Consider the following 16276-nt stretch of genomic DNA (forward strand, 5'->3'; position numbering starts at 1 on the left):
ACTTTGCTGATTCTGTTTTATGATTTGCTGTGATATCTGCTCTCTGATTGGTCAATTCAGGATCCCACTCTGCTGATTCTGTTTCATGATTGGCTGTGAATGCCGCTGTCTGATTGGTCAATTCAGGATCCCACTCTGCTGATTCTGTTTTATGATTGGCTGTGATTTCTGCTCTCTGATTGGTCAATTCAGGATCGCACTTTGCTGATTCTGTTTTATGATTGGCTGTGAATGCCGCTCTCTGATTGGTCAATTTAGGATCCCACTTTGCTGATTCTATTTAATGATTGGCTGTGATTTCTGCTCTCTGATTGGTCAATTCAGGATCCCACTCTGCTGATTCTGTTTAATGATTGGCTGTAAATTGCGCTCTCTGATTGGTCAATTCAGGATCGCACTTTGCTGATTCTATTTAATGATTGGCTGTGATTTCTGCATTCTGATTGGTCAATTCAGGATCGCACTTTGCTGATTCTGTTTTATGATTGGCTGTGAATGCCACTCTCTGATTGGTCATTTCAGTAACCCACTTTGCTGATTCTGTTTTATGACTGGCTGTGATTTCTGCTCTCTGATTGGTCAATTCAGGATCCCACTCTGCTGATTCTGTTTTATGATTGGCTGTGAATGCCACTCTCTGATTGGTCAATTTAGGATCCCACTTTGCTGATTCTGTTTAATGATTGGCTGTGATTTCTGCATTCTGATTGGTCAATTCAGGATCGCACTTTGCTGATTCTGTTTCATGATTGGCTGTGAATGCCACTCACTGATTCGTCAATTCAGGATCCCACCCTGCTGATTCTGTTTTATGATTGGCTGTGATTTCTGCTCTCTGATTGGTCATTTCAGGATCCCACTTTGCTGATTCTGTTTTATGATTGGCTGTGAATGCCACTCTCTGATTGGTCATTTCAGACTACCACTCTGCTGATTCTGTTTAATGATTGGCTGTAAATTGCGCTCTCTGATTGGTCAATTCAGGATCCCACTTTGCTGATTCTGTTTTATGACTGGCTGTGATTTCTGCTCTCTGATTGGTCAATTCAGGATCGCACTTTGCTGATTCTGTTTTATGATTGGCTGTGATTTCTGCTCTCTGATTGGTCATTTCAGGATCCCACTCTGCTGATTCTGTTTCATGATTGGCTGTGAATGCCACTCACTGATTCGTCAATTCAGGATCCCACCCTGCTGATTCTGTTTTATGATTGGCTGTGAATGCCACTCTCTGATTGGTGAATTCAGGATCCCACTTTGCTGATTCTGTTTTATGATTGGCTGTGAATGCCACTCTCTGATTGGTCAATTCAGGATCCCACTTTGCTGATTCTGTTTCATGATTGGCTGTGATTTCTGCTCTCTGATTGGTCATTTCAGGATCCCACTTTGCTGATTCTGTTTTATGATTTGCTGTGATATCTGCTCTCTGATTGGTCAATTCAGGATCCCACTCTGCTGATTCTGTTTCATGATTGGCTGTGAATGCCACTGTCTGATTGGTCAATTCAGGAACCCACTCTGCTGAGTCTGTTTTATGATTGGCTGTGAATTCTGCTCTCTGATTGGTCAATTCAGGATTCTTCTTTGCTGATTTTGTTTTATGATTGGCTGTGAATGACACTCTCTGATTGGTGCAGTCAGGATCCCACTTTCCTGAGTCTGTTTCATGATTGGCTGTGATTTCTGCTCTCTGATTTGTCAATTCAGGATCCCACTTTGCTGATTCTGTTTTATGATTGGCTGTGATTTCTGCTCCCTGATTGGTCATTTCAGAATACCACTTTCCTGATTCTGTTTCATGATTGGCTGTGATTTCTGCTCTCTGATTGGTCATTTCAGGATCCCACCCTGCTGATTCTGTTTTATGATTGGCTGTGATTTCTTCTCTCTGATTGGTGAATTCAGGATCCCACTCTGCTGATTCTATTTAATGATTGGCTGTGATTTATGCATTCTGATTGGTCAATTCAGGATCCCACTTTGCTGATTCTGTTTTATGATTGGCTGTTAATGCCACTCTCTGATTGGTCAATTCAGGATCGCACTTTGCTGATTCTGTTTTATGATTGGCTGTGAATGCCACTCTCTGATTGGTGCAGTCAGGATCCCACTTTGCTGATTCTGTTTCATGATTGGCTGTGAATGCCGCTCTCTGATTGGTCAATTCAGGAACCCACTCTGCTGAGTCTGTTTTATGATTGGCTGTGAATTCTGCTCTCTGATTGGTCAATTCAGGATTCTTCTTTGCTGATTTTGTTTTATGATTGGCTGTGAATGACACTCTCTGATTGGTGCAGTCAGGATCCCACTTTCCTGAGTCTGTTTCATGATTGGCTGTGATTTCTGCTCTCTGATTGGTCAATTCAGGATCCCACTCTGCTGATTCTGTTTAATGATTGGCTGTGAATTCTGCTCTCTGATTGGTCATTTCAGGATCGCACTTTGCTGATTCTGTTTTATGATTGGCTGTGATTTCTGCTCTCTGATTTGTCAATTCAGGATCCCACTTTGCTGATTCTGTTTTATGATTGGCTGTGAATGCCACTCTCTGATTGGTCATTTCAGGATCCCACTTTGCTGATTCTGTTTCATGATTGGCTGTGAATTCTGCTCTCTGATTGGTCAATTCAGGATCCCACTTTGCTGATTCTGTTTTATGACTGGCTGTGATTTCTGCTCTCTGATTGGTCAATTCAGGATCCCAGTTTGCTACGTCTGTTTAATGATTGGCTGTGATTTCTTCTCTCTGATTGGTCATTTCAGGATTCCACTTTGCTGATTCTCTTTTATGATTGGCTGTGATTTCTGCTCCCTGATTGGTCATTTCAGAATACCACTTTCCTGATTCTGTTTCATGATTGGCTGTGATTTCTGCTCTCTGATTGGTCATTTCAGGATCCCACCCTGCTGATTCTGTTTTATGATTGGCTGTGATTTCTGCTCTCTGATTGGTCATTTCAGGATCCCACTCTGCTAATTCTGTTTAATGATTGGCTTTAATTTCTTCTCTCTGATTGGTGAATTCAGGATCCCACTCTGCTGATTCTGATTAATGATTGGCTGTGATTTCTGCATTCTGATTGGTCTATTCAGGATCCCTCTATGTTGGTACTGTTTAATGATTGGCTGTGATTTCCACTCACTGATTGGTCAATTCAGTATCGCACTTTGCTGATTCTGTTTTATGATTGGCTTTTAATGCCGCTGTGTGATTGGGTAAATCAAGATTCTACTTTGTGATTCTATTTAATGATTGGCTGTGATTTCCGCTCTGTGATTGGGTATATCTGGATTCTACTTTATTTAAGCTATTTTATGATTCGCTGTGATTTCTAAATGACTGCAGTTGTTTTGTGCTGATTGGTATCTTCCCATTTCGTTTGGCCGTGTTCTTACTGGCTCGCGCCGTAGAGTGCGATTGGCTGTCGTGACGTTCTTTGCCTGTGTCGCGCTCCGGTTGGCTGGCGGCACGGTGGGCGGTCTTCGCGCGGGCGGGACCATTGCCACTGCTGGGGGCGCCGCGTTGGTGAGGCTGTTGTGTAACCGGAGCCTGGGCCGCCCCGGCATCGTTGACCCAGGTGGGGGATTCCGTGGGGGCCGCGAAGGGACGGATCGGATCGGTGCCCGCGGTCACCGCAGCGCCGCTCAACTCGAACGCCGAGCACCCGCACCCCCCGGCGGCTCGGCCGGTTCGTGGCGTCCGGCGCGACCCCGCGCTCCTGCACGTTGTCAGCGCGGCGCGGAGGGACAGGTGGGGCGGCGTTGCTCCGGGATTGAACTGGACCCCTTCCTTTCCCGTACTGACCCCGGCCCTGGGATCTTCTTCCGCCGGCTCCCCGAAACCCCCGGCCCCCCCTTCTTTCCCATTCCCACAAAACACCGGCCCCAGGATCCCCCCTCCCGCCTCATGGCGGGTCCCAGTGAGGACCGTCCTCCCTTGCCCCCGATGGCGGATCCATGGAGACCTGACCCTCTCCCAAAGCGGGACCCCAGGGCAGCCCCCTCCCCACACACAGCTACCCCGTCGGAACTCCGGCAACACCCTTTCCAGACACCCCACCCCCTCACCCTCCGGCGGGACCTGTGGTTAACCACCTCCCCACAACCCACGGGACCCCAGGAAGCCGCCTCCCTACGCTCTGCCTCGGCGGGACGCGGGGACACCCCCCACACACACCGGCGCTCTCCGCAGGATGGCTCCCCGTGGGCGGAAGCGCGGCGCCCGGCGTCCAGCGGCGGCCGAGGGTCCAGAGCAGGCGGGAGCCCCCCAGAAGCGGGCGCGCCCGGGCGACGAGGGTAGCCCGGGGGGCAGCGGCCCCCGCGTGGTCATCGAGCACTGGTGAGCGGCGCGGGGAGGCGCGGGGCCCGGGGTCCGAGTGCACCCCCCGCGCTGACCCCTGTCCCCAGCAAGAGCTGACGCGTGTTCGGGCGCGCGGCGGCCGCGGTGCGGGACGCCCTGCATGAGGCCGTCGCCCACCTCCCCGTGGAGATCAACCCCCGGCAGCCACGCAGGAACAGCTTCGAGGTGTCCCTGGTGAAGGAAGACGGCAGCAGTGAGTATGGGGCGGGGGGCGGCCGGGTCGAGGGCTCCGGGGCACCCCTCACCACCCGTCCTTCCCAGGCGTGGAGTTGTGGAGCGGCATCGGGAAGGGGCCGCCCCGAAAGCTCAAGTTCCCCCAGCCCGAGGCCGTGGTGGAAGCCCTGAAGAGCAACCTAGGATAGAGGGGGTGGCCAGGTGAGCGAGGACAGCGATGGGATGGGAACAGAGATAGGGAGGGGACAGGGATGAGATGGGACAGAAACCGCCTGCCTTCTCCCCACAGCCAGGCCGGGACCAGCGCCTGCAGCACGAGCGTCCATGAAGAGGTGTGACGAAGTGGGGGGCACCTGCCAGCCCCAGTCCTGTCTCTGATGCTGCAGCTCTGCCGCAGGCAGCCCCCACCAGATCCCGCTCTGCTCCCCCTGGTTTCCCATGTACCAAATAAAGCCCATCAGCCTCACAGCACAGTTCCAATGCTTTATTTCCCTACTGGCTGCAAGCGGTGGGCAGCACAGCGAGACCCCCTACCCAAGGATGTCCACCTCTTCCTCCTCAGATGAGGGACAGGGCCAAACGCAGATGGTGCCAGGGGGCAGGCACGGCTCCACTGTCCCCACGTCCACCTCCTCCTCCTCGGGGTCCTCCAGCCCACTACACTGCTGAGACCCCCAGCCGAGCTTCCTGGAGCCCCTCTGGATGGGCTGCTGTGGCAGGAAGTGCCTGCCTGCTCCCCCATCTATTGGGGGCTGCTGCTCCCGCACCACCTCCCAGCACCCCCCACTCTCCAGCTTCCGCAGCTTCATGCGCCCTACAGGGACAGGACCAGGGTCAGTGTTTCCCAGGGGGTCCCCAGCACTGCTGGGGAGGAACTTGGTGGTGCTAGGAGGGACCTCGCCAGCAGTGCTGCCAGGGGAGCCGTGCGGGATGGGGTGCAGGCAGGAGCGGTTGAGCTGGTGTTGGGGCCCCAGCCGGACCAGGCGTCCCCCCTGCAGCTGCAGCGACTCGAGTGCGGTGATGTGCAGGCGGCGGGCAGCCGCCAGCACCTCCTGCGCCTCCTCTGGCGTCACTTCCAGCTCAGCAGTGTAGAGGAAGCGCACCAGCTTGCGCAGCGCCTCGATCTTCAGCCCCCCCAGCTCCAGCACCATCCTGCTGCCCCGTGCGGGCATCTCCTGGCCCAGCTGCTCCATGAAGAATGGGCTGCAGACGGAGAGGATGCAGCAGTGGGCGACCACGGCCTCGCCTGCAGAGCAACAGCCACTGTCACCACCCCACAGCCCCCTGGGGTTACAGGGATAGTGCCCGCAGGTCCCCCAAGGCTCCAGCAGCTCCGTGGATGCCACTCGCTCACCTTCTGCCTTCAGGACCACATCACAGAAGTCATCCGCCCGCTGCTGCTGCTGGTGCAGCTGCTGGAAGGCCATGCGGAGCAGGCGGGTGCTGCGGTAGAGCAGCTTCGGGGTGGTTGACGTAGATGTCATGGGCCCTGCAGAGACAGCTGCAGCATGGGGACGTGAGGACTAGCACCCGGCCTCCACCATTGTGGATTGGCTGAAATGGTTTGTGACTGGGATGAAATGGGGTCAGCACAGGAGGGCAGGTGCGTTGTGCATCACCCATGTTGCTATGCAACGATTGCATGGCTGCACGGCCACTGTGTAACGCCCCATGTGCCCATGCAGATGTGCAACACCCTACACACCTGTGGGGCAGCCCAACTCTCCGTCCCGTGTCCCTGCAATGAACCACATGCCCACACAATGGCCCACACAGCTGTGCAAAGCACTGCACAGGTGTGGGCAGACCCAGTCTCCATCCTGCATCTGTCTAAGGTGCACACAACTGGAGCCATTGCCCATGTGCTTGTAAAAAGGCCCAAACACAGCTATGCAACGGTCCGTGTGCTTGTGCAAAGGCCTGCACGTGGTACAAAGACACAAACGCCTGTGCAAACATCTGTACACTGCTGCACAAACCCAAAACCAGCTGTGCAATGGCCCAAATGCCCATGCATGGGCCCCTGTACTCGTGCAAAGGCAAAAACACAGCCATGCAATGAAACAAATGCTGGCGTGAAGGCACAAATGCCTGTGCAGAGGGCCCAAATGTGGCTGTGCATTGACCAAAATGCTTGTGCAATGCCCTGGATGCTGGTGTAGAGGCCCAAACGCAGCCATACAAAAGCCCAAACGTTGGTGCAACGGCCCGCGTGCTTGCACAAAGGCCCGAACACCCATGCACAGCCCAACGACCCCTGGAATGGCCCGGGCACTCGCACAGCCCCCGGGGCTCCCGGCCGCCGAGGGGACATGGGGGCCGTGCCCACCGCGTACCTGCCCGGGGGGTAGTGCCGCCGCCGGGGTCCCTAAGGCCGAGGCGAGGCCGGGCTTCGGCACCAGAGTCCCTGCGGCGCCGCCTCGCATGGCCCGGCCACCCCGCCAATCGCCGCGCCAGCCAATGGCGCTGCGGAAGGGGGGGCGGGGCTGAGAGTCCGTCGCGCTCTGCCATTGGCCTGACCGCCCGTCAATCACCGCGTCAGCCAATGACAGAGCAGCACGGGCCGTGGCGGGAAACGTGCAGGGGTGGGGTTGGGCCCGGCCGTCATGGCGGCGGGCGGGGAGCGCCTCTGTCGGGGGTGGGTGCGGTGTGAGGGGAGCGCTCGGCGCTGGCCCCGGTCCCCGCGGGCGCGGTGACGGATTTCTCCCTGCAGAGCCGACCCCGCCCGGGGCCCGGCCCGGCCCTGTCCTGCCCTGCCCGCGGTGCTCAGGCCCCCGCCGCGCCCTCGCTCGACGCCTCGGAGCCGCTCGCGCTGCCGGGCGGAAGCGTTTCCCTCGCGTTATAAAGCGCCCTTTGTGAGAAGAAGCGCTCCCCCATCCCGACGGTCCAGAGCCACTCCTGCAGGCGGGAGTTCAAAGCGCTGCGGGTGGAAAGGAGCCCAAGCCACGCCGCAGATTTCAGACCTCTGAAGTTTTCAATCGCGATGTCATCCCATGGTATTTTCCGTGGTTTTGCAGAGGGATTTTCATCTGGTTTGACATGAGAGGACGGGGTTTTTTTTCCCTCTGTTTTTGCTGCATGCAGATGGATGCCAACCAAAGCAGCGGCTGCCCATGGGCTGGGGCCAGGCGGGTGAGGTTCGTGGCCGGCCTTCCACTGACCTGGGAGTCAGGAGCCTCGGAGCTGGGCTTAAATAGTGAGGGATACAGCAAAACAAGCAATTTTGCATCAAAGGGCTATCATATGCTTATAAAAATGGACAAAAAATAGAGATGTTTCTTCTCCCACCCCTTGCAATCATTTGCAATTACAATGACCAGAACTGTCACGATTTCGGAACCCTGCTGCCTCATGTTTTCCTATCCGTCCACGTAGGCTCCTGCACTCTTGGTCCCATCCCTGGACAACTCCCCATGGGAAGCACCTTTGGGATCAGAGGAAACCCCCACAGCCCTGCAGAAGAGCTATGGCTGGCTATAGGGCATGGTAAGCTGTCTGGGCTCGCCCACTGCTGTGTGATAACACTTGTGTCGTGCACCAGCCGCATGGGACAACAGAGCAGGGAGAGGGAGCGTTTACTGAGTAGGGACCAGCAGCAAAGGCAGGAGGAAAACTCAAGGCTGAGGGGCGAGTGGATGCTCCAATGGGGAGCCTGCAGAAGAAAGCACTTCCCAGCCGGGTGACCCAACGAGGGCAGAGATGCCAAGGAAAGACGCAGAGCCAGGGTGAAGTCCAACTGCAAAATCCCAAGGTGCTGATATTGGAGGACTTCTCCTCATGATCCGCAGGTGAGGCAACATCCCAAGTCCTGGAGAAGCCGAGATTGTTAGTGCTGGCTTGGGGACAGGACTCGTTGTTCACGTCCAAGCTCACCTGGTGCCAAGGGAGATGGGGATGCTGCCCTCGCTTTGCCTGCATCACCAGGAGCACCGGTTGCCAGGAGGGGAGAGATTCCCGGCCTCTCCTACCTTTTGTGTGGCGTGAGAAATCCCCTCCAGGCTGGGAGCAGAGGCTGAGTCCTCCCCTGGTCACCTTGCTCCAGCTGCGGTGGAACGAGCTGCACTTCCTTGTCCACCCAGCTAGGATACCATGACACGACTGGGCTCTTCCCTCCTTTGTGTCTCTTTCCCCACTCCCAAGGCCATCCCAGAGGCACAGATGATTAAAAGGTGAGCAACTTGTGTCTGCCCCTGCCCTGGGACACTCAGAGCAGTGCTGCTGGTGGCTCTTAGTCCGCAGGAGGAGCAGGGAGCCGGCCGCCTCAGCCTCCTGTCTGGATGAGGGGTGGGCACACACCCTGCACCCCTGGCAGATAGCCTCGGGGGTCCCGCGGGCTCCTGGGCTGAGGGATGCCAGGAGGACAGAGCCCCTCAGCTCCAGAGGCATTCGTTAGGCTGACACTGTGCAAAATGGCTCCTGTGCATCCTCATGGGAAAGGGCGGCATCCGTGCAGCTCCGTGCCCAGAATAGGTGAAGGGCACTTCGTTCCCAGGCTGTCTTAGTAGGAGGAGCAGTACCGATGCCTGTCACACAGAGCCCACTCTGCTGCACCCAGGGCTATGGAGCCGCTCACCCTTCTTGCCAAAAGCCCTGTCTGCCCTTACAATCCTGAAATGCCTTCAAACACTCACATCGCAGGCAGATGACAGAGGCCTGTTATGAGCATAACTCTTACTGATACACAAAGCCGGATAATCCACACTGGAATAGCACTGACACTTTATGTCCCATTGACTCCTCTCTTTAAATAGTGATGTCCATATTTGCTGCCAGAATTTGCTGGCTGAAAAAGATTCCAGTGTGGCTCTTGCTGCCATGCCGGCAAAACACATAAGGTCATGAATCCTCCTGTCTGCTTCCAGGTGCTCTGAAGCCGCTTCCCTGGAGCTCAGCCCAGCTCTGCTGAAGCCCGGGCTCAGGCAGCTGAGGCTGGGTGACTCGGTGGATTGGGAATGTCAGGCGGGGTTTATCTCCCTGTGGGATTCTCTGGGGAGTGGAAGGGATGGTCACTCAGTCTAGAGGTAGCATGAATGTGTGCTGGTTATGAGGCTACCTCTGCAATTGATGGGGAGAGGCCTTCCGGCAGGACGAGTCCTATCCTCACAGCGTCTCCCCAGCCCTGGAATCAGCAGGTTCTGAGGTGGTTTCTTTCAGGTAAAGCTAATTCTCACTGTGGGTCTCACGACCACAGCTGTTTTCTGGCAGCATCCCCTCTGCTGTTCCCACCCTGCAGGCAGGAGCCACTGCTGTTTCCCTGTCCTTTGGAATTGCCGCCCTCATGCTCTGCTGCAGCTGCCACAGAGAGAAGGGTGAAGGCAGAGGTCCCTGGCTGGGAAAAGAGACAGAGGTGGACAGGGCAGGAAGAAGTAGCTGTAAGGAGTGACAGATCATTTTGGAACAAGGAGGGATGGAGATTCCTATGTCCACCTCAGTCCTTGGAACATTCAAGCGAAGGATGCAACAGGAATTTCACGGTCCAAGAGCACAATAGGAAATCCATGGTCCGAGAGCGCAATAGGATGCAGATGTGGAAGATTGATAGTGGGTGGGTTTGCAGGCACAGAGGGGCCGGGCACAGCGGGAGGCAGGTACCATGCTCTCTGCTGATCCAGTGCCTAGCACCTGGAGCTGCAGGACACTGCTCCGGGAAGGGGTCAGGGTGGGCAGTGGGCTCACTTTACTGCATGGTGTCTGAGTTAGGGCCAAAAAGCTCCGTCAGCCCCAGCTTCCCGCATCTCCTTCAACATTGTCATCCAACGGAGGAGCTGTTTCTCCCCCCTGGTGCCACACTTCCCCTCATGCAAGGGTAAAGAAACAACCTATTGGAATTCTCATAGGAAAGGGGCTGCGGAAGTGTCTTGTCCTGATTTAGAACAATGCAGGCCTGCCCTCCTCTGCCGAAGAGCATGGATCTATCTGGTAAACAAGTCATCATGCTCGTTCCAGGGGCAGACATGTTTTCCAGATGTCTTGTCTGGAAAAGGCAGCACTGTGGGATGAAAGGGGACCTGCAAGACGTGATTGCACATAATTACGGTAAAACCGTTGCTGTATGCTGGTAACACATCTCCTTTTCCAGGGAAGCCGTGGATAAGCTCTTCTCCCATTCAAACAGCATATGATCAGCTGCTGGATGACCCGAAGCCGCAGTATTCGGGTTCATCCTGCCTTCCCAAGTATGCGTGCATTTGTGGAGCATTCCAGCGGCTGCTGGGCAGGTCTGACTCAGGCGCTGGAGGCCACAATGCACTGATAGAGCCTGTCCAGCTCTGTCCTCCAGCCCCCAGGTTCAGGGGCGCTCGCCCAGCTCCAGAGAGCTCTGACTCCAGCTTAGAGCCAGCAGAGGCATTGGCAGGAGTGCCTTTCATCCCAGGGGAAGCCAGAGACTTTGGAGGCTGTGGATTTCTGTGCTGGTTGGGTACCAGGCTCAGCAGGAGGCTGCCCTGTGCCAGCAGCCACTTCCCTGTTGTCTGTGTTGGGAGCTGAGGATTTGTGGGAGCACGGGGGGCTCATGCATGCACCCTGACATCCTGCTGACCTGTGCGACGTGCCTGTGCGATGTGGGGATGGATGAACAAGTTGTCCCCATGCCTTTCCCTGAGGGAGTGCTGTCCCTTGGGAGGCGTCGGAAGTCCTGGGGACGGGCAGCTGAGGACTCTCCTTCCCAGAAGGAATTGCTAGACCACCTATCGTCTCTCCTTGTCCCCAGGACGTGGGGGATGCGCCTGCGCTCCTCCCTGTGTGGGTGAAGAGGAGGGATGGCAGCCAAGGATTGTTTGTGATCTGGGAGCAGATCCCACTCAAGGCACCGGGCCAAGAGAGCCCCCGACTCCTGCACTTTGGGTGGCAATGTGAACAAAGGGGTGTGGGATGAAGGTCTCAGCTCCCGGATGGGATGGAGAAATCTCCTGGGAGGGGTGGGAGCCAGCTCTCCCTGCAGCCAGCAGCTGGGATGATCCCTTTACAAACACAATGCCAAGGAGGGCTGGGGGTCCCAATCCCTGATAATCTCCCTAAACGTGCCCTTCGCACACACCGAATTGCACATCTCCCATTGTTCCCCTTTGTGTCCAGCCCTGCCCCAGCTGGAATGACCTTCCTTAGGGATCAGCAGGCTGCTATCCCACTCACCACGCCTCGCAGTGCATGTTTATCCCAGGGATCACCTGTCTCCACCCAGCCCTTTCCCCTCACTGCTGTCTCACAGTTCTGCAATCAGGAGTGCCTGATCAACCAGCCCAGGCCAGAGCAGAGGTGGAAGGTGGTCACCTTCGAACGGCCTGGATCCGGACTCCTGCCAGGTGAGCAGCGCAGCTCATGGAAAGGGGCAGGAAACGCTCTGCAGCACTTCCTTGCCTCACTAGGGAAAGGAAACTCCTCCTGCACCAGGGCACGGGTGCCACAGTGCCCGCAGCCACCTCCCACTCCTTCTGGAGCTGCACTTTGGCAGGGTTGAGTGCAATTACTAAGCCTCACATCTGAGATTCCTGCCTGGGTCCCTGTGCCGCCCCAGGTCTCTCCATCTCTTTCTCCGTGCCAGTGGTGATGGCAGCATGGCCTAACTTGGTGCTGTAGAAGCAGGGCTGAGCAGGATGGCTTTGGTTGGCAGTGCTGGCACTCTGTTCCCTGCACGAAGAGATGTCGTGCTGAGCCCTGTGCCTGTATGCCAGCTCAGCTGAGCTCTGCCATGCTTGCCTGTGGCCCACGCTGGCCCAGGCTTCCGAACCAGCCACACTCTCGCCCTGGGGACATGCTGAGGTGGGGACAGCCTGTGTGTCCCTGCATCCCACGGAGTCCACCCTGGATGGGGTCACGTGTTCCCCTGTGCTTCGGAGGGGCTGTGGGGCTGAGCTGAACCCAGGGCCCCAACCCCTGCATTCGGGGAGTTCTGCTCTGGGGCCAGAGCCTCTCCTCATGAGGGATCCCACTGAGGCCAGCCCTGGTCGGGAACGTGCACCCCATGGGACAGATCCCACGGGACAGAACCCACAAACAGGCCACACGGACCCTGTGGGACACAGACCCCCATGGGACAGAGGCCATGGGCCCCGTGGGACAGATTCCATGGACAGACCCTCTGGACCCCATAGTACACAGACGCCACGGACACCACGGGGCAGACCGCACGGCCGCCCCCCACTCTGCCCCCGCCTCCGGCCGCGCTGGCCACGCCCCCTCTACTCTCTGGCCACCACCCCTTGTGCGTTGATAACACCCTCTTGGCGCGCTGGCCCCGCCCACCTGTGCGCGTTCCCGCCGACCCCGGCGCGCTGACGCGGGGGCGGAGCCCGCCCCGCCCCGCGCGCCCCGCGGCCACAACTTCCATTTTAGGTGCGGGAGCGGCGCACGGCACGGCGCGGCCCGGCTCTGCCGCTCCGCTCACCCCGGCCCGGCACCACCGCCCACCCTGTACAGCTCCCGCCGACCCGGCTCCCGCGCTTCGCTCCCGCCACTCCATTTACACCCATCCCCCCCGCTCGAACCGCCCGCCTCACCGCGTTCCCCGCCGCCGAGGAGCCTGGCCACGGTAAGTCCCAGTCGCGCCGTTCTGGGGGGTGGAACAGTCGGTGCGGGCCGAGCCCCGCTCAATCCGCGGCGGAGCGACCGGTCCCCTCTCCGGTGGTGCTGAGCCCCGGAGCCGCTCCTGCCTGGAGCCGGGACCCAGCGTCCCCGGTGGTACCGGTTTTCACCGGTGGTGCCGGCACCCCGCCCTCCGCCGCCTTCCCGGCCGCCCCCGCCGTAGTACTAGTCCCCCGGCAGAGCCGAGCCGTGGAGCTGGGACTCAGCCTTCTCCGGTGGTATCGGTGCCTCGGAGACTCCGCTGCCCGCGGCCGGGTTCCCACGGTGGCACCGGAGTCCGGCCGCCCCGCTGCGGTGCCGGGTCCCCCGGTGGTACCGGTGCCGGGCGGGGCCCCGCGGGGGCGCTGTGGCGGCCCGGGCCGCCGGAGCCCGCGGGCAGCGACACAAAGGCGGCCGAGCCGCTCCCCGCCCGGTGCCGCCGCCCGAACAAAGGCGGCCCCGTGTGCCAGCTCCGCGCCGCCACACCGTGGGGGCCGGGGCTTGGATCGCTGGGGACGCCTCCGCCCGTGCCTTTGTTCGGGAGGCGGGGACCTCTGGCCGGGGCTCGGGGCTCAAGGGCGCCCGGCAGAGCCGGTGCCACCGGGGCGCAGGAGGTGGGGCTGCAGGCGGGAACCCGCTGGACCTCCCCTGGCCGGCTCCCTCAGGCTCGGTGACACACAGCCCGTGTCACCGGGGCCTAAGGGGGTTCAGAAGGCAGAGGGGTGCAGGGACCGTCCTGACCGGGCCCGTCTCAACTCGGAGCTCACAGACACTTGGCAGAGCCGGTGTCACCGGAGGCTGATCAGCTGCAGCTCCCTGGGCCACGGTCGCTCAGCACCTTTGTGCAAGCAGTCGGGACGTTTTGTGGCGTTCCGCGTTCCCTGCTCCTGTGGCGCAAGTGCTCTGGCTGCTCACAGAGTCTTGGCGAGGGTGGGTGTGCCAAGGTTTGGGCGCCCTGTCATGGGGGCGTCTGGCCGGGCCGAAGGGACTGAGGCAGCTCCATTACATCCATGGGCTTGGAGCGAGGGAGCCTGGACAGCAGAGCTTCCTCGGGTTGTTGGACCTGCCTGAGGTGCCTCCCTCACAGGTGGGGACTCGGTGGGGCATATTAGGGACTTGGGCTGTCCATCCCTGCTGAAAGCTCCTGCCCGATGCTCGTGGCCGGAGGGAGCAGCTGGGTGCGTATGGGACTGCCTGGGCGTGGGCAGTGTAGTGTCTGGCTGCAGCCTCCTGCAGTCCCACCTGACGTCCGCCTACGGTTGCTTTGGGACTTGGCCGCCGTGTTCCTTGGGTGGAATTGGGAACAGTCATCCTCGGCTTTACAGGGAGCAGGGGGATTTTGGCACCTCCAAGACCTGAGTGTGCTGGGAATCCCATGGTCCCAGCTTGTGCTGGAAGCCTCCATTCCTGTGCCTTTGCCCTTCCTGCTCCAAGCAGTCCTCCTGGACACACGAGGTGGGGGTGAGTGGCTGCCTGGTGACTCGCAGACTCCTGTCTCCGATGCCCGTGGCACATGTTCCTGTGTGTGGCGGGGCTGCAGAGCCTGCCTGGAAGCCTGACGAAGAATTCCTGTGCTGGGAAGTGCCCAAGCAGGGGAACCAGGAGTATTCCTCACAGCTGCCTTGCTGCTCCATCCCACTCCCAATGCTTTCCTGCTGCACACTTGCTTACCTCTCCATGTTTACTTATGCACTTTAAAGGGAAAACAGGCTATTTTTAAAAGCTGCTTCCCTTCCTCTGATCTGAACTTGGCCAGGAGCGTATTGCGTGCAAACCACTGTCCTTTGCCATGCCCAGCATTTGTTGGAATCCTGTGTGGAGCCTTCCTGGAAGCAGTGGGAGGATGAAGGCGCTGGCTTAGTGGAGCATGTAGGGCCTGCCTGGGCTGCTGCAGAGGGGAGAGCCACCTCCCTTCTGACTTGGAGGTCAGGTCCTGATCCTTGTGGTTGAGGAGCCCTGCAGGTCATCCCTTCCCTAAACGTGGGCTGGGAATTGGGAATGGTGAAGCCCAGACTGCACAGCTGGTTCTCTGTGTCTGGATTGCCGCTCATCTCTTCCCTCCTCCAGCCTTCGGCATGGAGATAGCACCTTGATCCATTGTACCTGTGCCGGGGTGGCTTTAGGACACCCGGAAAATAACAGCATAGCTTGGACCATGCCTGGGAGGCTGTCGCTTCCCAGTGTCTCTGTCCCAGGGGAGAGTGTGGATTTGATCTCTTGGTTTCTTAACTGTCCCTCATTACGCTGCTGGCCGGGACAGAGCCCTTTCCAAGGCTGCAGTGGTGCCATCTCCAGGGACCACACACGTCTTCTGGCTCTAAAACCCCAGGTCCCTGCAGCTTTGTGATTTTTCCTCCATCCCTGCCTCATGGGAAGCAGAACTGCAGAGCTGGTTTGGGTCCATAAAAGGCAGAGGTGGTACTGGGACAGGGTGACGAACCCCAAACCTGCTGGGTGATTCAGTGCTCCCCGCCTGCAACACAGAGCTGGGCTGGCAGTGAGGCTGTCCTGGCACTGAGTGCAGAAATGTGCCTCGCGTGAGGCTGGTGGAAGAGGCTGGATTTATGGCCTCCTGACCAAAGTACTGGAGTTGGCCACAACCTTCTCTTTTGCCCACAGAAGGCTGCCGGGGGAAGCTGTTCCATGGAGCCAGCTCTGGTGCTGGAAACTCCTAGCAGCAGGCGATGAGTCCATCTGGCTCCTGCTTGTCTTGTGCTCCTTGCTAATCTATGGGTGCTGGCTCAGCACAGGCGTGCCCGTCCCTGTCCCTCCTCTTCCCCTCTCCACCCGGGGCCGACCTGGAGATTGATTTCATAGAACCATGGAATGATTCGACTGGAAGGGACTTCAAAGCGTATCCAGTTCCACTCCCTGCCATGGGCAGGGACACCTCCCACTGACTCAGGTTGCTCTGTCCCATTCCTGTGGGGCCTCAGCCAGTGGAGGGGCCTTCTGAGCCGCGGTGGGTGACGTGAGTACCTCTTGCAGTGCTGCTCCCAGCCACCCTTTCCCCATTAAGGAAGTGTGGGTGTTCCCCACGAGGGATACTGCTTCCTTGTGGTCGCTGGTAGGAAACCACAGGGCATGGAGGGGGCTGCTCGGTGTGGGGACAGTTCTGGCGCAAGGGAGCACGTGCTGCCATAATCAGGGTGCCTGGCACCTCTGTTCTCATTACGTTTT

General features: G+C 58.1%; 3 protein-coding genes across 10 annotated transcripts in view; 2 read left to right on the forward strand and 1 right to left on the reverse strand.

Moving 5' to 3' along the window:
* The first annotated feature begins 2005 nt into the window (after window positions 1–2005).
* On the forward strand, window positions 2006–5021 carry SELENOH (selenoprotein H). Of its 2 annotated transcripts, XM_054068565.1 has the most exons (5): window positions 2119–3754; window positions 4196–4342; window positions 4411–4556; window positions 4625–4738; window positions 4827–4981. In XM_054068565.1, exons 2-4 carry the CDS (start codon window positions 4197–4199, stop codon window positions 4723–4725), a joined length of 393 nt encoding a protein of 130 aa, XP_053924540.1. In that variant the 5' UTR covers window positions 2119–3754; window position 4196; the 3' UTR covers window positions 4726–4738; window positions 4827–4981. The 2 variants fall into 2 exon arrangements, with proteins under 2 accessions (XP_053924541.1, XP_053924540.1); XM_054068566.1 differs by lacking the exon at window positions 4625–4738 and having other exon boundaries at window positions 2006–3754; window positions 4827–5021.
* Window positions 5022–5057: 36 nt separating this feature from the next.
* Window positions 5058–7048, reverse strand: BTBD18 (BTB domain containing 18). Of its 2 annotated transcripts, none has more exons than XM_054068561.1 (3): window positions 6874–7048; window positions 5892–6038; window positions 5058–5783 (listed from the first exon to the last, which is right to left on the reverse strand). In XM_054068561.1, the coding sequence occupies exons 1-3, from the start codon at window positions 7046–7048 to the stop codon at window positions 5068–5070; spliced, it is 1038 nt and encodes a 345-aa protein (XP_053924536.1). In that variant the 3' UTR covers window positions 5058–5067. The 2 variants fall into 2 exon arrangements, with proteins under 2 accessions (XP_053924536.1, XP_053924537.1); XM_054068562.1 differs by having other exon boundaries at window positions 5892–6091; window positions 6874–6985.
* Window positions 7049–12834: 5786 nt separating this feature from the next.
* CTNND1 (catenin delta 1) overlaps window positions 12835–16276 on the forward strand; it is a 29937-nt gene continuing 26495 nt past the window's right edge. For 4 of the 6 annotated variants that reach the window (XM_054066559.1, XM_054066564.1, XM_054066565.1 and 1 more), the window contains exon 1: window positions 12926–13064. The gene's annotated coding sequence lies outside the window, so the exon portion shown is untranslated. Of the gene's footprint in view, window positions 13065–16276 lie in introns of all 6 variants that reach the window. The other 2 variants (XM_054066567.1, XM_054066568.1) reach the window with 2 other exon arrangements.

This window comes from Cuculus canorus, chromosome 5 (genome assembly GCF_017976375.1).
Source record: "Cuculus canorus isolate bCucCan1 chromosome 5, bCucCan1.pri, whole genome shotgun sequence".
Taxonomy (NCBI): domain Eukaryota; kingdom Metazoa; phylum Chordata; class Aves; order Cuculiformes; family Cuculidae; genus Cuculus; species Cuculus canorus.

Bases quoted from the DNA above. Each gene is read 5' to 3' on its own strand.
- BTBD18 (XM_054068561.1), bottom strand. From the start codon at position 7,048: ATGGCAGAGCGCGACGGACTCTCAGCCCCGCCCCCCCTTCCGCAGCGC. The intron at 6,039-6,873 runs GTACGCGGTGGG...CCCATGCTGCAG, and splicing joins CGGCACTACCCCCCGGGCAG to CTGTCTCTGCAGGGCCCATG. The intron at 5,784-5,891 runs GTGAGCGAGTGG...GTTGCTCTGCAG, and splicing joins TGTGGTCCTGAAGGCAGAAG to GCGAGGCCGTGGTCGCCCAC.